Consider the following 19,894-nt stretch of genomic DNA (forward strand, 5'->3'; position numbering starts at 1 on the left):
TCCCAGCTGTTTGAGTGCCTTGTGCCGAATTTGTACTGTGTGTGCTGTGGGGCCTGTTAGTGATGTCTTTCGAGTTTTATTATAGGGATGCCTCATGACTCCTCCCTCTCCTAGGTTATTGCTGTCAGCGCAAAATGCAGGGTCAGTTTGTGGGGCATGAAGCCATTGATTTACCAAAATCAACTGTGAGGCCCAGTAGTACATTTGTATATTTTAGTAGGGCGATTCTACCTTCGTACCCACCCTTTACCTATTACTTCATGGCAATTCGGGCCGGTATACCATCCCAGAGCAGGGTAGTTACTTTTGCTTCAATCGCCCTCATTTAAGACATGGGGACAGGGACTGTTGTGTTTTGAAGGGTGAATAGGAATCTCGGGAGTGTCATCATTTTAAAAAGTGCCGCCCTTCCGAGTAAGGTCAGCTGTAAAGAGAGTCAGTGTCTCATGTCTCGGCAAAGTCTTTTCAGGGGTGCCATGAGTTTTTTTTCCAGAAAATCATCTGGTAATAAGGTGATATAAATGCCCACGTACTTAAAGCAACCAGCTGTGATTTGTAGTGTGCACCCCCTTAGCAACTGTGGTAGAAGACCGTGAAGGACGTAGAGAATTGATTTGGCCCAATTAATGGTATAACCTGAAAATTTGCTATATGCTTCACAGATGTCTAGGTGGTTGGCAAAAGAGCATCTAGGGGAGGCTACATAAAGTAGTATATCATCAGCGTACAGGGAGATGCGGTCTTCCCACTCCTCCGCCCATTTGAGGCCACGAATAGTAGGGTCCCACCTTATCCAGGCCGCCAACAGTTCTAACACTAGTGCAAATAAAATTGGTGATAGGGGGCAGCCTTGATGCGTGCCACGCCCCAGGGGAAAAGTAGCTGAGATGTGTCTATTTACCACCACCTTTACTAGGGGTTTAGTATAAAGCAGCTGAATCCATGCGCAAAATTTAGGTCCGAAGCCCATATGCTTCAGGATAGCAAACAAGAAGGGCCATTCCACCATGTCAAAAGCCATGCGAACAGAGGTAGTTTTGATTCATTACATCTACATGCACTATTCCATTAAGAAATACGAAGAAGTTATTCATAATCATAACATGCAATACGTATGTAAACAAAGCAAAAGAGAGGATTAGGTCTCCTTATTGTGGAAATAACACTTGCATGGAGAGCACTGGACACACCCATCTAAAGCTACTTGATTGCTAGCCCCACCTCAAAGTAAAAGGGAAGACATGGGGTAACCACATTTGCCGTGAGGGGAGAACAGTAACCTGTTCCCGAACTGTAGCTTGGATGGGGCATCTTCCTTCTTAGCTGGAGTCACAATGATGTCATCTCACTCTTCCACAAAAATTGTGTTTGCTTTCCAGTTGTAGATACTGCCCCCGGTCTAACTCTTCCACCTATTCCTTTCCAATTCCTGCACCAAGCAGCCAGTGCGCCTATCCAAGTTCTGCAGAGAACTGCAGGAAGTCTCTCTCCCAATGTTTGGTTCCGTACTTATTGAAGCTTTTCCTGTCTCAATTATGCAGGGGTGAACAGTCAGTCTACATGGTGCCTACACTTATTCTGCTGTGCCACCTTGACTCCATCAACTTTCCGTCTTGGCTGCTGAGTTAGGTGCTGCTCTCTGTCAGCGGCATGTGGCTGGCAATGCCAATCCAGGATGACCTGTTGCAGGCACCAGTGCGTGGTCAGTGATAACAAAGGAGCACTTCCTCCAGCCCTGATCTTTCTCGAACCCCTTGTGGGATCACAGGTGATGCTGGAGATTCCTGCATTCCTAATGGAATAGGCCTTGGTGAAGGAGTTACATTCACTGCACCCCAGTTCTTTGATTGTGTATTTGTTTTCATTTCAGGTGTTCCTTCCTCTGTTCGTATCATGGCCCTCAGCGGAGTGCCTATCCAGGGTGTCACTACTCATACTGCAGCCCGACTTATTTTCACATCTTCTTTAATGAAGGCTGCTGACACCGTTGTCACCCGTGAGACCTTGTTAGAATGAATGTTAGTCTCTGTGGCAGATTTCCTAATTGGTTCTCCACCCTAAAGACCCTAGCATGTATGGGACAGTGTAAGCCAGAAGTAATACTTTTTTACCAATAGCATTACTGTTAACTTAATTCAGAATATATTAATCTCTCTTTTAATAAGAAATTCTGGCTTAGTCATTGAGTATGCCAAGATTTCAAAAAAATCATGAAGTCAAACCAGAGAATTACAATAACATTTTGAATGTGAAGTATCTCAGATGATAATTATGTATGTAGAAGTACATGCTCATTATACACCTTGCAAGTATCATAAAAGACAAAGCAGCCCCAAACGTCATAGCAAGAAGGTCTGACTTAATTTCAGACACTGGTGCTAACTCTTATCGACATTCCTATCATTCTTTCTCTCATCTGTGCTATTACAGTCAGGGTCCAAACATGAAAACTAGTAAAGAACCTCGCCTCTAAAGGCAGAGTCCAGGCTAAAGTGATAGGAACAAAAGTCACCCTAGAATGGTTGTAGCCTTTTTGGGCATTATCAGAGAGGCACAGCCATATTGGGACCCAGATCTGGGCATACTCATCCAATTTGGTTGATTCATACATCACAAAATCAGTGGTTGAATGCCTGACATATTATCAGGCTCAATTGTTCTGGCTCGCTTTTTTTAACGTGTCTATGCCTGGGACTAACCATATGCAAATCAGCTTTAGCTCTGCCCCAGCAGAGGTGGTCTAAAACAAAAAACAACCAAGAGTATTCTGAAAAGAAGCACAAGCAAATTCAGACCAGGTCTCGTCAGTGATATTCAGCTTGAGTTCTACCCCATTAGGAGCTTAAGACAAACACTTCGTAATACGTCCTTCAACTTGAAAAGACTCACTTGGACAACATAAAACTGATTTAATTTAGGCACCAGTAGGGCTAGTTTCAAAATACAGCACAACAGAAGGTGCCTGTAAACAGTTCTTCCTGGCAGGCTAGTAAAACAGGCTTTTCCAATACATCTATTCATAAATTACGCTCCAAAGACTACATTCTATTATCAACCAACTCCTAATGCAGCTAGATACAATAGGTACAAAAGACCTTCACCGTCTCCAAATCGGTGACGCCCACTTTTAAATCCGTTTCAGTCGTTTTGACGATGCAAATATAACACATTTAGGTTTTTGAATATTTATAAAATGGTATTTATACATGAAATAACCTTAAATGGCTTTCAATAGGCTTTACAAAGCTAGTTCAATGTGAACTACGAGTGCACAATCATCAGCAAAGTTAAATATGAAAGTCCTCTTCTTCTGCTGAAAAGACACAAATACGGGTGCTCTCTGTAGCCTGACCTAACCCCAAGGTCATTCATTCACAAACAAGGGAGGCAGAGTGATCAACTACCAAAAATAATAATGATTTTTACTATAGGAAAGATTGGTATAGATCTGTTGGCAGATTAAAAAGGATACTTAGGTATGTAACTTCATCAAGAATATTTGAGAGTAAGCAGTTTTTGCACCACTTAAAAACTTTAAAGGGAAAAGACTAACCGGATTAAAGCAAAAGGCTGGACATTAAGGCAATCCTAAAAGAAACAGCATGAAACATGGTTCAACTCAATCTCATTCATTCATTTGGCATGAGAAATGAGGTACTTGGGAGAATATATACCATCATAAAAAGCTGGTATAAAATTAGATCGAGCAAAGAATGGTTCTTACTAAACAATTCATTATGGTCAGGTCTCGAAAATGATCCATAATCTACCTTCCATAAATATCTCTATAATGCACTAAAGCTCACAAATATAGCTGAGCTTTGGAATAAGAATCGGCCATTCTCAAGTTTCAGGCAAGAGGTAAATAAAAAGTGCACTCATTTGTGGTCGACTAAAACAACCTGAGCTGCTGTACGCATGCCTGGATGATGCTTATAAAACAGAACAGAGTGAAGACGGCCCCACAACTATGCCTTACATTTTCGGTGCACTTAAAGAGAAGGTTGATGGTGATTCGATTTGGCCAATTACCATCATTGGTGGACCAAATTCTCTTGTAAAAACAGTAGCTTCACATCATGTAGAATTTGTGGTTGAAAGAAAGAGGACGCCATACATTTGTTTTGCACATGCCCCTATGTACAACAAGCATTTGCAATGCAATAGGTCTCAGTTATGTTTTTTAAGTGGAGTGATAATTTAAAGGAAAAAGTGCACACTATCCCATACGATAAGCTTCTATAGCAACGGTACAGTAAAGCTAAGGCGAAAAAATGATTTTAAAATACAAGATGGAATGTACAGATGCTGAGCATGCAGCATCCCCACCTCCAGCTCCTTGGATGCCAGGGTAGGCGCAGCAACCACGCCTGCAGCACCTTGGTGGCCAGGGTAGGTGCAGCACCCCCGCCTCCAGCGCAGGGTAGGCGCAGCAGAGCAGTGATGAACTGATTGGGGCGTGCTGGGGAGGACCGATGTCCCTGGGGAGGGAGAGGCTGGGAAGCAGTGACGATGGAGGCTGGGTGAGGATGTGGGGTGGGCTGGGGATGGGCACGGGCGGGCCGCTGTCCCTGGGGAGGGAGAGGCTGCAGGAGGAGGGAGTGGGAGGGACTGACGGAGGAGGCTGGCTGAGGATGTGGGAGGAGAGCGCATTCCTCGGCCTGGACCGGGGAAGAGCCGGGGTCCTGCCGAGAGAGACAACGCAGCAGGCTGGCACACACACCACACCTTGCACACATGCTGACTCGTGCTTACACACACAACTTGCACACACGCTGACACTCTCCCACACACAACATGCTGACACACGGACACCATAACTTGCGCACACACTGACACTCATGCACACACTCATACTCCAACACACACAACTTGCACACACGCTGACATGCACACACACCATAACTTGTGCACCCACTGACTCGTGCTTACATGCACGCTCACACACACAACTTACTGACACACACACAACTTGCACACAGGCGGGGAGGCAATTAAATGGACAGGTGGGTAGATCTCTGCTGCCCTCACGTCCAAGAGGAATCCTAGTAGGAAAAGGCCAAAGAAAGAAAGAGCACAAGCGACAAGCTATCACCAAAAGGAGAGGCCAAGATTTGAATATGCATAGAGCACACCCACCCCCTGCAATGAACCATGACATGGGCACCTCTCTAGCAGCTCCAATAATAAAGTCTACAATTCTACACAGCACACCTATGCCCCTTTTTCTTAGACCTCAAAACATTTGGCAGAGGGGCATTCATTATGCCAGATATTTAAAGGGGGAGTGACCTTTCACTGTAGCAACTTCAGCGTCCCGGTGGGGCCCGGTGCTCAGCCACACGGCAGATATGCGTGTTTCCAAGAGAACCGGTGCAGGACGGCAGAGTCAGAGCTCCCTTCAGTGTAGCACGTGCAATGGTGCCGGTGCAAAGGGGTTTCCAGGACTCACTGTGCGGGCTTTAACTACTATATATATGTGCCAAAGTGAGGGGGGATGTGGCATAACAAAAGAGAGCTTACGACTGGGGAACCGGGTCAGAAAAAAACGGGTTTGAGTCTCGGCGTCCGCTCAGCTTCCAATGATTCTCAGCAAATCACTTAATCTGCTTGTGCCGACCAAAAATGAAGGTGTCCTTGTGTAACGTAACTGGTGCTCATGTAGAGGGACGAGTCCGCGCAATATAAAACTGCAAAAAAGGACCCCATTTCCATTGCTTGCATTAGGTCCCAGGGATCCATGCTAACCAATACTGCAGTGTGTTAAACATTTTATAATCCCCCCCTCCCTGCGGCCTCAAATAGTCACAATACACGAAAAATAATTTTCTATCTAAGGACCAAACAAATCAGTAGAGGAGAAATAGTGTCCATAGTTGGTGGCTTCTGCCTTGCACCCCAGGGCACCTGGGCGGGGTGGTGGGGGGCACGGATCTGAAAGGCCCCCCTTCTGCAAACATTTGGGTATGGGGCTCTCACAGGGGGCATCTGTGGCGCAGTCCATGGACAGAGTGCAGGCCTCGGGTCACCCCAAGGGGGCTGTCAACAGTCAGCAATACCCCTGCCCATTGGTCAACAAGGCTGCAGAGATCTGAAGGGCACGGCCCACAGGAGCGTACCCAGGAGGCGTGGACCAAAAGTCCAAATTTTTGCAGAAACAATGGGATTACCCGAGCGCAAGACTTTATTAGCCAGCCTGGGGTCAATTGACTCTGGTCTGTATGGGAGTGAAATGCTGCTCCAAGGTGTAAAACATGCACGCTACTTTCCCCAGGGAGTGTGCCCTCTTTTCAGATCAAAAAAGCACAGAGCATTCAGAGGGGCAAACAGTCCTTGAAGCTGCTAACATGTCCTGCCAGGGTGGGGGCTTGGTGAGCTGAAGAACTCTAAACATTAGCGCTATGAAGTGGCCGTCTTAAACAAGCCAGCGCTTTGCAGATCAAATAATCAAATACATTAGGCTGGGTTAAATCAAGTAGATGTGGTATGCCCCAGTGTAAAAGATGGGCAATCATTCAGATGACAATTGCGGGTGTCAAATGTCTTCCCAGAATCTGAAGTTACCGGTTGTTAAAGGCTGTGCTCCCTTTATAGATGTATAATAATACGAGCCATCGCAGCAAATGTTTTGTTGTTTGAGGAGCAGTGCCTCCGTGTGCTTTGTGGAATCAGGGTCTGTCTGACTGGTGCAACACGAGCTGTATTTACAGAAACCATTTTATACAGAGAAACCATATAAACGCCGCTAAATTACTCTACTGAACAAGCGATCGCCATTGCGGAAAGGCAGCTGCTGGTTTATATTTGCATCGCGCTTTCACTTTAAGTGAAAGCGCGATGCAAAAATAAACACGCAGCTGCCTTTAACAAAGGCAAGTGAAACAGATGTGTTCACACTTACACGCCTCCTTGAGATAAGAAATACCCTCATGACAGCCGGGAAGCAAACGATCCAGTCCGGATGGGCCGTCCTTAAGGGAGACAGGGCGGTAACCAAGAAGCATCCTTTTCAATGGGAAGCCAGCGTTTAGCATAAAAGCTGACACGACCCAATGGAAATAATGGTCGAGGCTTCAAGTCTCCATCTTAAATCTCCTCTACCACAAGATGTCTTGCAGAGCGAGCAGCGCATGTGCGCTGCAACGCTAGGCGAGACCTAAAAAGCATGTGTCACTTCGATAAAAAAGAGCTACAATGATGGAGGCATAAGTACATGTAGGGCCTGCGATAATAAAAAGCTTAGATCCTGCAGACCCCCAACTGAACTGCAAGCTGATCAAATACCTTCAGCTACATGAAAAAACGATTCATAATACTAACAGCCGAGAATGAAATGGTGGTAAGTACACTGAATACAGTTTTTTACGTTAGTACTATTTTATCTTTGGACTCTAGTATATACCAATGAAAAGAAAATGCTGCTGATTTTGTTGGTTAAGGAGTTGGAACTGAAACATTTCACCAGCACTTTATGACAAACACTTGTATTTAGTGGATAGGGGAGTGTCATCAGCATATTTGCCCCTTACCAGGGTGTAGCATCCAGCTACAATAAATACAACCACTATTCTGGTAATAACTGGAGCTTTATTCTTTGCATGTTACTCCTACCTTGTCCCTGCTCTAACTACCCATTTCCTGCGTCCACTCCTCCTCTTCCTCTCGCCCCCTAGCTCCTCCCACTCCCAGCTACTAGTGTGCTAACTTCATAACATCTCCCCCCTTTGTAACAAAACAAACAGAGCATACTGACTTCTTAGTCCATCTCCTCAATCAGTCTCTTGGGTGGACGTATGTCACGATGAGGTCGTGGCGACCTGGCCCTCAGACCATCAGTACTCAATGTCTCAGGGATCGGAGCAATGTTCTCTTGACCATTTGGCTGTGGTTCTTCAACTCTGGGATTGTGTATGTCACTCATCATGGTTCTTGAGGTGTCAGTTGGCAGTTTCTTGAAGTGCGAGATGTTTCTCGTAACTCGCCGCTGCTCGGACTCCGCAGTTACCATAGTCCCTTTTCTTCTGGTGACCACCAGCGGTTCATCCTTGAATGGACAGTCAGTCTTTTTCTGCATATCTTGCTTGACGATAACACTGTCCCCTTCATTTAATGATAATGACCGTGCTCTCCTCCGGTTGTCGGCATAGGCCTTCATTTTTCTTTTGTTGCGGTCATCAGTGGCTCTCATTTCCCACGAGTCCTTCTCAGATGATGATACTTCCAGGGCTCCATCCCACGTGGGAATGCGATTCCTCATGGGACGTCCCAGCATGAGAGTCGCCGGGCATTGGCCAGTCGTAGCATGAGGAGTTGTACGATAAGCTCGAAGGACTTCATTGAGTGCTGTTTGTAAGTCTCTCCCTTCCACGGTAGCATGTTGGAAGGTCTTTTTTGAGGGTGGCCATGAACCTCTCAATTGTCCCATTCGCCTGTGGCCAGAGAGGCGTGATCCTGCGGTGATGAAAGTCTAGGTGCTTCGCAAAAGCAGCAAAGTCATTTCCGTTGAAAGGAGGTCCGTTGTCTGATTTAACGATCTTGGGAACTCCCCACGCTGCAAAGACTTCATCAAGGACTTTGAGAGTACTGGCAGTGTTCGTAGATGACACAAAACAGGCAATGGGGTACCTGGAATACTCATCAATGATGGCCAGCACATATTTGCCCGATGACAGGGGTCCATAAAAGTCTATGGCGATTTCTTGCCACACACCACTGGGCAGGCTGGTCATATGTAAAGGAGCTGGAGGATCGCCCTTGCTGGTGAGTTGGCAGAGATGGCAATCTTTCAAGGTGACTTCCACTAGTTGGTCAAGGAACGGAAACCACACTCGTTCCCGTAGTGCTCGTTTGGTCGACACTATTCCTCGATGTCCTTCATGTGCAAGAGCAACCACTCCTTGTCTCAGTTGTGTAGGAATTACAATCCTCTGATCACGCAACAATATGCCATCAGTCGTGACGGAAAGCTCACCACTCACATGCCGGAAGGCTTGTAGTTCACGTTGAGTCAAGGAATCAGCTTTATCGTCTTGAGGATCATGCCTCCATCTATTATTGCGGATTTTGTGAAGGACTCTCTGCAAGATGACATCCTGTGCTGTCATCTCCCGAATAGTCTCCATAGGGATGGCTGGAGGAAGAGCTTGATCCGTTACAAAATGAATGTACTCTTCCGCAATGGAGGATCTGGAAGCTGATGATGGGAGAGGATGCCGGGACATGTAGTCCGCTGGATTTTCAGACTTCCCTGGTTTGTGAAGTATAGTGAAGGTATATTCTTGTAACCGTAGGCCCCACCTTTCGATCCTCGGGGGCATCTTGGATCTTGGATTTCCATAGATGGTGATGAGAGCTTGATGATCTGTAATTAGAGTGAAATGTTTTCCGTAAATAAAGACATGAAAATGTTCACATGCCCATACCACGGCTAAGCTTTCCTTTTCGGGTTGGGAGTAGGCTCGTTCCGGCTCAGTCAGACTACGACTTGCGTAGGCAATGATGCGGCGTTGATCTGAGTCATTTTCATATTGTGCCAGGATCGCTCCCAGACCCACCGGACTTGCATCTACAGTTATTTCAGTTTTTCGCTTTGGGTTGAAATATGACAAGTGATTCGCCGATTCCACCGCCTTCTTGATTTCCTTGAATGCCTGCTCACATTGGGGAGTCCATTCAAACGGCTGACCCTGCTTGGTTAGCATGCGGAGGGGGTGGCTGATTGTAGCGTAATCCTTAATGTAGCGAGCACAATAACTGGCCATTCCCAGGAACGATCTGAGGTCGCTGACATCTCGGGGACTCTTGTTGTTGTTTAAAGTCATGATTTTGTCAGGATCAGGTTTCATGCCAGCACCAGAAAAGATGTGACCGAAAAACTTCAGCGTGGTCTGGTGAAACTCGCATTTCTCTTTGTTCAAAGTCAAATTGGCTGCCAATAAGGCATGGCAGACACGATTGAGCGCAATGTCGTGCTCTCTGACGTCAGAACCATAGACAAGGATGTCATCGCTATAGTTGAGCGTGTTTGGAATATTTTGAATGACTTGCCGGATCATTTCCTGAAATATCTCGGCCGCCGAGGACACACCGAAGCTCAGTCTTTTATATCTAAACAACCCCAGGTGAGTTGCAAAAGTAGTGATATATCTAGACCCTGCTTCCAATTCCAGTTGATGGTAACCTTTATTCAAATCCAATTTGGAAAACACAGTGGCTCCGTTAAGTGCTGCGATCATGTCGCTCAAGTGTGGCCCCGGGTGCCGCTCTCGTTCTATCGCGGTGTTGGGCAAGCGCATGTCCACACAGAGTCTGACTTTGTTGGCCGTGCCCTTTTTGGGAATGATGACGACCGGCGAAACCCATGGGGTCGGGCCATCAGTGCGTTCAATGATGTCCGCAGCCAACAAATCTTGGAGTTCTTCCTCAACAGCGGCCTGTAGGTGAAATGGTACTCGCCTAGGGTGTTGGGCGACAGGCCTGACTTGTTCGTTGATGTGCAGTCGCACTTGACAGTCTTTCAATTTGCCCAGACCTTGAAACAACCTGGGAAACAGGCGAGTCACATCTCGGATGTCGCTAACTTTGAAGAGAATTTCCACCAGGTGGAGTCGTTCAGCAGTTGGTAGGCTCAAAAGACAGTCTGCTTCAGGGCCCTTGATAACGTGGATGACTGCTGAAATAGTTGTGTTGTCGTGTGTAAGCGTCGTTGAGAATTTCCCTAGGCAGGGAAGTGGCTTCTTAGCCATCCACGTGAAAACTCTCACAGGTGCAAATGTCAGGGGAGGTCGTGGACTCATCCTTTCATATTCAGTCACTGGAATGTAATTTAAGGATGCACCAGAGTCTAATACAAACTTTGAGTCGTGATTTCCAACTTTGATGTCCAGCCGAGGGTATCTCTTAAGCTGGTCCGGGTCTGCTGCCAAATTCAGATATTCAATGGTGTAAACAGAGTCTCGGGACGAAGGTCTGGATTCTCTGGAAGGTGACCTCCTCTCCCACCGAGACCGACGTGACTCTCTGCTGGAATGTGACGATTCAGGGGACCGCTCCTTCTGATCTTGGACAGCTCGCGCATGGTGTCTTCGAGTGTCGGACCGCGACACTCTTGGAGCTCTGCTTCGTGTGTCAGATCGTGTGGTACCTGAGTGGCCACTTCGCTTCTCTTTGTTGTAATCCCCGCACATCGCTTCGAAGTGGTTAGTGCGACCACACTTTCGACATCTCTGGCCCATGGCCGGGCAGCTGTCCACATGAGGGTAATCATACCCACATTGGTAGCACTTTCTCACTCTTTCCTGTCGTCTCTCCTTCCTCCATGGTTCTCGACGTTGATAGCCTGATTGCTCTTGACGGGAGGATGTGTGCGACCTCCATTGTTTGTCTCTGGAGCTTCTTCGACTGTCACTCCTGGCGTGTACGCGTCGCGCCTGTTCATGACTCCCTTTGTGTTCCGTTTCCATGACGGCGGCGTACTTCTCCACCTGATCATAAGCTCGTGTCATCTCCTCTATTTCATCCAATCCATGCGGTTTCCTCAGTAGTCGTCTCCTTAGTTGATCCGAATGACATCCGTCTATTATTTGGGATTTGATGGCAGCGTCAGTAGAGAAAGAATCAAATTCACAGTACTTGGCTAGTCTCCGCAGACGCACCATGAAGGCACTCATGGGCTCATCCTTCCCTTGCCTGGCGGAGTGAAATGTGTGTCGTTCATAGTCTACATTTCTCTTGTGAAGAAACTTCTTGTTCAGGACCTCACACGCTTTAACATAAGTATCGACGTCGGCAGCGGGCAGGTCTTTGAGTATCTTGACTATCTCTCGCCCCGCCAGGTTGCGCAGAGCAATCAGTTTCTTTTTCTCATCAGTGATGTCTGAACCTTCAATATAGTCTTCAAACTCTTCCAGCCACTCTTGCCATTTGGGGCCCATGCTCCCTTCCGTTGTTACCTTGATAGGAGCGGGTGCTCGCAAAAGTGATCCACTGGGTGGAAGTTGAGCATCTTCGTCGGACATTCTGCAGCGATCTCACTTGTCTTTGCCAGTGCTTATTTATTTTCCACTGCTTGTTCCTTTCAGTCGCCAATGCTTGTTTGCTTTTGCCACCGCTTGTTTCTTTCAGTCGCCAATGCTTGTTTATTTTGCCAATGCTTGTTTCTTGTAGTCGCCAATGCTTGTTTGCTTTACCAATGCTTGTTTCCTTCAGTCGCTAATGCTTGTTTACTTTGCCAATGCTTGTTTCTTGTAGTCGCCAATGCTTGTTTACTTTGCCAATGCTTGTTTCTTGTAGTCGCCAATGCTTGTTTGCTTTACCAATGCTTGTCTTCTCTCCAGCGCCTGACTTCAAGATGGCCGCCGTTGCCTTGCACAGGGTTGTCCTTACTAGGCGCCTGACTTCAAAATGGCCGCCGTCCTTGCAGGCACACACGAGGCTGGCTCTCCAGGCTCATTCACTCGGGGGCACTCAGAACTCACCGGCGGTCGGCTTCTGGGGCAGTCCACGCCAGGATTCACTTCTCCACCACCACCACGGACATCAGGTGAGATCGGGGTGGGCTCCCGACTTGCCTCAGCAGTTCCCGCGTTCTTCCGCCGATGGCCTCCCAAACCTCACGCATCGGGCGTGAGGTTTTCCGACGTCCAATTTCGCTTGGACTCAAATCTCAGCGCTCTCAGCAGCGCTTGCTGGCAGCACGTCGTGGGCGTCGTCCACGCCTCTGGGGCACTCCACAGGGTCGGAGTGGGCTCCCGATTCCTGCTTATCAGCTTTGCACTTGGGACACACGCTTCCAGTGTGCAGTGCGTTTTCAGCGCGACAGCTGCTGGGGACAAGGCGTTTTCTCGAGGCTCTGCACAGTGGGGTTTGCTCAATCCCACCCCTCGTCGCCAGTTGTAGCATCCAGCTACAATAAATACAACCACTATTCTGGTAATAACTGGAGCTTTATTCTTTGCATGTTACTCCTACCTTGTCCCTGCTCTAACTACCCATTTCCTGCGTCCACTCCTCCTCTTCCTCTCGCCCCCTAGCTCCTCCCACTCCCAGCTACTAGTGTGCTAACTTCATAACACAGGGGATCCGACCTTTTTAAATATGTCACGTTGTCGTCTATTCTATTTATTAATGGCTCGGATTCGCTATATTTGCACAATTTTATGATCAATATTTCATGTATTATACTTTGTATATTGGCTTCTGTAAGTTATTAGTAACATTGTTACTGGTTTTATTCACCAAAACAAAAAAGAATCTTAATACTGGGAATACTTAATACTCATTTATTAACTTGAATTATAGTTTAAGACAATGATAAAAGGCAAGAAGTAAAATGCCACCCACCTTTTCCGTAATGTTGATTCACAAACTTTGACAACCCTGATGACTTCTTTAGTAGTGCGTCGGAACTCATGCATCCTCGAGGCTACTAAAAGGGCTAAAGAAAAAAAAAAGATTCAAAACACTGCGCGTCAGGCAATTAGATTTAGTGCTCTAAATTCACTCTATTTAATATTTGTCAATAAACTGTCTTTCTTGAAAATAGCATCCTTTCCCAGAACTGCATTAAAACAATTGTGATAATACTGCAGGAGGCAGACGTACTAGAATAAAATACTTCATGCAGCAGACCTGTGAATGCATTAACACAAAGCGTGCATAGTCTAACTAGCAACGTTTGAAGGTTATTCTTCAATCCCCACAGTAAATATTCAGAGACTCACTAAAATAATTAATGGCCTATCTACATATATTCAATGCATCTACCTCCTTAAAAAAATGGATGAAACATAGATCAAGTTGGGACTTCTGGTGAGCCAGGTCAGTGAAGACATGGTTAGATGATAAGTACAGTGTAAATATTATAAAATGAATCTACCCTATACTTCTCTCAATATATCCTCTACCTACACTCTCTGACTCATCCCAAACCTCATTCTACTACTATGATCTCCAGAATAACATTTTCTGGACTCTTCCCTCCTCTATCCCTCCTTGGATCACCTCAAACTATAATCTCCCAAACAACTCTCATAAATTCTTCCCTCATCTATCCCTCCTTTGATTAATCCCAAAACTCATTTTACTATTATTCTCTCCCTAGTCCAGTAATAGAGATTCTTCCCTCCATCTCTCCTTATACTCCTCCAAGCCTCATCTTACTACTATGATCTCCCAATAAACAGTTTCTAGACTCATCCCTCTTCTATCCCCCATTGTCCTTTTCAATCCAACTAACAGACTCACATGTCCACCGTTCAAATGAGCTCAAATTTCACTATACTAATCCACAACTAATCTTTTTTGGGTTCCGGAATAGCGTGCTACTCGCCGAAAAGCGATAAGACGCCTTGTCATGGGTAGTAAGGGCTATATAATTACAATACAATACTACTAAACCTGCATCATATCATAATGCTTTTATTATTAATATACATTTTTACATTTGGTCATTCTTTGCATGCAAACGTTAAAAACATTTGTTAAGACTTTACAGAGATGGATGAGAGTAGAGCGGGAAGACTGGATCAGGTTCAGGGAGGTTGGGTGACCAGGGACTGTGTGGGTAGAGGGAAAGTGTTGAGCATGTGTGAATTTGGGAAGATAGTTTCAGTTCATGTCCACTCGCCGACGGCTATGCATTGTTACCGCTTTTCTTTAAACATTTTCTGGTGATGTGGTGTGTAAGTGTTCAGGCATGTGTGATTGCAAGGGTGGAGACCCACATGCAATAATGGATGCAGTTCATGCCTTCTTTCCTCCGGCCTCCAACTGTTGCTGGATTCCTTAATCTTCATCAATTTGTTTATTAGGAGTAGTTTTAGTGCTCAAAAGTGCCAGTCGCTCATCGAACAAAGGGGTGAGTAAGGGTGAGAATTCCTCTGCTACTGGCAAGCACCTGGCTTAGATCTTGTATTTACTCTATGCTTTCCTGTAATGCTAATGCCAGTGGTTATGTGAATTTCACTGGTGAGAGGTATAGATTTTACTCTCCTGACTTCTCCTTCGTAGCTGACAACTTCAGCAAGATTATAGATCTTCTAATTTTCCTCCGTTGCCTAGAACCCAGCTGCAATGTTCTGGGTGATTTCAGGGCGGTATTCCCCCAGGTGCATAGTCAATGTACTTTTCCTGTCTTCCAGTTGCATTTGCCTGGTCATATTGAAGTACCACTTGACAAACTATTCACATTTTAGGATCACATGGGTGATATTTTCACTGGAGTTCCTGTTGCACATACATTCTGGTTGCGAAATTCTGTTCCCTCTGTGGTTTCGCTCATGTGAGTCCAAAAGGTTGGATCTTGCTACAAAAAAGATTCTGTGCTTTTCCCTACCTTGCAGAGTGGGGAGATATGGTTGTTTTTGTGGTTATAGTTCAAATACACCCATTCAGGGTATACTCCTGACCTTGCTGCTTTTTCCTGCATTTTCTCACCAGATGAGCTGCATGCATTCTCTTTTCAGTATGGTTTTACAAGTCTCTTGGACTTTTCGGAGGAAACTAACATGAAACATCTCAGGTGGAAGATTCAGTTTCTTGCACCAGTTGTTTTTCTTTGCGGTTTCAAAGGGGTTTATACAATCTTCTCAGCATTCATCAATCAGATGGGCTGAGCCTTCCCAGAATTTAGCCAAAGCAGGTGCTGCTGGGTAATTTGCATTTTAATATTTCCAGAAAATTCTTTACAGGCACTGAGAAATTGATTGAGGATTTATAAGGAAAGTTTCTTTGCAGAGGCTAAAAGTACAGATCTATTGGAGATTTTGGTCTTTAAGATGTAAGAATCTAACAGAAAAATCTGGTTCTAACAGAAGTAAAGGTCCTACTTAATATAACTAATTAAGAACTGGCAAAATAGACAGCAAGGCAATCTAGCAGTAAGGAGATGCAGAGTGCAGAGATAACACTTAAAATTAAGAGAGGCACTCAAATAGACCATTATTTCAAAAGTAATATGGAGAATTATTAGACGACTTGTAGAGTAATCAGTTTTGATGATAAATATGACAATGCATGCATCTCAAACAAGTATGTTAGTCCCTCTATTTGTAACACAGTCTTGATAGCGAGGTGGATAATTAGACTAAAAGACTATTCACACAGACGCACTGATATTTTTATAGCCTCAGATATAGAAGAAGTAACTTCCACATTTCAGGGATTTGATTGATAAAGCTATGCATGTTTTGCTGATGGACTCTTTACTATTATTTTTGCCATTTGCACTGTATTAATGAAAAATCATGCACCTTTACATAGTAAGGTGAAAATTTAGATTTTGCGTTCTCCTTCTCATTACTTCAAAAGGGGAATCCGCAATAGTTAAATTCTTTGCCATCAAAAAGCCAAACCGTTTTTGTTATCTAACCCGTGTTCATTACTTTACAAGACAATTTTCAAAACACTGTTGAATCTTTCCATTCCAGTTGTCAGTGAGCAGGTACTGCCACGTAAAATTACACATGTTCATTGCCAGATCTCTTTGAAATCCCTAATCCTTTATTTAGCAACTGTAGTATTCAGCTTACATCACAAAGATTCCAATATGCACTCGGGTCTAAAACCCCCCACAAAGAATTACAAAACAGCATTGGTTTATAACAAATCTGCTATCACTTCTACTGGCCATTTATTACAATAATCCCTTAATATTAATACAGTCTTGATTATATAGCTCCAAGCACTCAAAGTTATGAATAATATTGCATTGTACACTTGTCAATGTCCAATGTCTTTTATGCAGACATATTAATTATCTTCTGTACTTGAATATCTTCCTTTATTTAACAACGCCATGGATCATTTCATAAGTTTCTTCACTTAATTAACAACACCATAGATTATGCCAAGGTTTTGCCAACACGTGTTTCGTCCGTTGTTATTGCAACTTTGACTTCATCAGGGCTCTCTACTGTTGTCTATTCATCATACTGAAAATGTATAAAAGAGTAAAATGAGGTGCTGTGATACTTGCTGTTTATACAAACAACCTCAACCATATTACCCGGTGACACCACACAGGTGGGAGCAATTACTATTTTGTGAATGTATAATTCGTGCACTTTTCATTCTCAATCTTCAGTGTCAAAGTTAAGATTGTATATTGAAATACGAAGATGAACCAAGTTTTTGGTGCAGTGTGAGGGTTAGTGTCAGATGTGCTTAGAGGCTGGCTACTGTGTCCCTTCCATTGGAGTGTAGGGGTTAGTCCCTTAAACAGTTGGAAGTGGTTTATCTTGGTTCATCTTCGTAGCCAATAGGTGTGTGCGCCGGTGCCCAGCCACTACACCTAATAGTTTGATTAATACAGTCTTGGCCTGCCCCAATCTGCATCAGCCCTATATTATCAATAGTGACTTTCTTCTATAGCATGTATGGACAAGTCTGTGTCACCTCTCTTGTCTATAGCACACACCAAAAACCACAGAATCCCATAACACATGAATCCATCCCATGCCACCAAAATAAATAAATCCTTGACCCTCATAACCCAACATAGCTACCTGCTTGGTTAGCTTCTTGGTAGGTACTGCCTTCTACCCTCGCCGCAAAAAAATATTTCCCTTTATAACATGGCATTGGTGAATTTAGCAAAAAAAGGTCTACTCCCACCACTTGTTCTTTCCTGCCCTGCATTTATCATGCACACTCATCTCCTTCCAAACTGTTACCTTCCTAGCATTCCTCACATTCCAATCTGGTACCAGCTCTCTCAACTCCTTGCCACAAGTTGTTGTGCACTCTTGCATTGTTTTTACAATTTCCTCGTACTTCATGGCCTTATCTGACAAAACCATGAGTGGTTAAACTTCTTAATCCTGGAACATATTCTACTGTACAGGACTACAAATTTTATGTAGTTTTCTCAAAAGCTCTCACCGTTAACCATTAATGCAGTAAAAAAATAACTATGAATGTACCTGGTTACAAATGCTTTTTTCAATATAACAATGGCTCAAGTAGGTCACTCCCTCAATGAATGCTGCCTAATCTGTCCCAGTGTACTTTTACTCAGTTGACATTAGCGCTCTTGATGCAACTGCAATCACAGCAACATTCATTCCACCCGGTCTTGCTAGCCCAAACTTCAAAGCTTTTGTTATGATGATCCAAGCAGATGCAGCAACTAAATTGCCCAGAAGAACCTCTCCAAAATTGTACCATGATTCAAACTTAACATCCACTCTTTCAATGTCACAAAATGAAAGAGGCTGAGCTTGGCAGAATTATTTGTCAAGATATATAAACTGTGGCAAGAAGTAGGGAGGGCTCAACGTCATCTCTAATGAGCACAATCGTGACAACTGACAAGTGACCTAACTTGTACATTTGCAGTGGTGGACTGGGCACTCGCAATTTTTTTTCTTAAAGCCTCCAAACATATAACAGCTTTTTAAAACAATTTGGTTACAAAATAGTATACTCTGGTCAAAATAATATACCTTCTTGGCCCTTCAAGGCTTAACCTCATCAAGATGTCTTTGAAGAAAGGTCAATTCCCCAAAAGCCTGAAAACTGGACAGATAAACTTTAAAGAAAGACTACCAGAAAATATCATAGACCCCAGTATCTGCTTTCCACAGCTTGCTAAGACTATCTAAAGCTACCTGCAAAACACCTCTCCGTTTTCGCCATGGAAAACAATCTCTTGCATAGCAATGACAACACGTGCAAGTGAATTAGGAAGGTGCCAGGCGATGCTTTGTCACGGATCTTGCATTTACAAAATGATGAACAAGGATTAATGGACAGATCTGCACGTGGATCACCTCGTTCTTGAGGAACAGTCCCCAAATAGAAAACATCAAAAGAAAATATTTAAACTCTGCTCTTATCCTAATGCCCCATGGAGTTCAAATGACTATTCCCTTCACCCTTTTAGAAGTCTTTTTAAAAAACTTTGGTTTTAAAATAAATCAATATAGTGGATAGGTGCAGGTTTATTTCAAAATATGTGCTTAGTAAGTGACACATCTCCGGGCTAAGAGCCAAACTGTAAGTAATCACAAAGAAATCACCTACTCGTTGCCACACCAGCAAGGTCCCAACTCTTCATTCACATGTGTAACATCAATTTGGCAACAGCAGATATCTAACTTAAATTGGTACGTTGAGCACAATGCAAGGGTTCTTTCTGGGCATCACACACTATATACAGTTCCATATCTAAAACAGAGCAAATAAAGCCCAATACAGTTCGGTTGACTGTGTAAGCTCTACTCGAGCTAGATTGGACTTGGGAATAGTCTCCAGAGATTTCTTGCAACAATGTTGTTCATGCAGTTGGTGATGTCGTTGCAGAGCATAGAGGTTTGAGGGCGTATTAGACCCCCAATGATGCCAGTCTTTTACTAATCAACCCACAAGGCAGGGAAGTCAGGAGGGCTTATCCTCCTCTTTGCTTGTAGGGGGTTTGAAGATATATTTGCAACTCCATCTCCCAAACCTCAACTGCATGACAGAGCTGTTTAACATAGCTGATGTCTGGCTGGGAATGGGACTGGTAGACCTTCAAGTTGTGAATTCTGAAGGACAGAACTTTAAGCTATTCCACCACTCAGAATCTAAAATGTATCATTTGGTGACATGTTTAAAGAAGATGAAATTATAACCTAACAAAACACCAAAGGGGAACATGCTAAAAGAAAATCGTTGAGGGTTCCTTAGATCACACAGAATGAAAGGGCATCCTCCTTTACCAGTTCTACTAGCTGGTCACAGCAGGACCCAATAAAGCGGTTACCAAACTATGGATGGATAACTTAGCTACAAGCACCCTTTTTGAAACTTTACCTGAAATGAAAAGATGTACTGAATAATACTTTTTCCCGTCGAATATAGAAAGCCTCCAGTAGCATGCAATTGCAAGGTGTATTACCCCTTTCCAATTTTT

General features: G+C 44.4%; 1 protein-coding gene across 4 annotated transcripts in view; it reads right to left on the bottom strand.

Annotated features, from left to right (window-relative positions):
* The window catches only part of BRF1 (BRF1 general transcription factor IIIB subunit), a 1,219,927-nt gene that overhangs the window by 512,605 nt on the left and 687,428 nt on the right, over nucleotides 1–19,894 (bottom strand). For all 4 annotated transcript variants that reach the window (XM_078660299.1, XM_078660297.1, XM_078660298.1 and 1 more), the window contains one exon: nucleotides 13,342–13,435. In XM_078660299.1, coding sequence (XP_078516425.1) covers nucleotides 13,342–13,435 — 94 coding nt within the window. The remainder of the gene's footprint in view (nucleotides 1–13,341; nucleotides 13,436–19,894) is intronic.

This window comes from Lissotriton helveticus, chromosome 9 (genome assembly GCF_964261635.1).
Source record: "Lissotriton helveticus chromosome 9, aLisHel1.1, whole genome shotgun sequence".
NCBI lineage: Eukaryota > Metazoa > Chordata > Amphibia > Caudata > Salamandridae > Lissotriton > Lissotriton helveticus.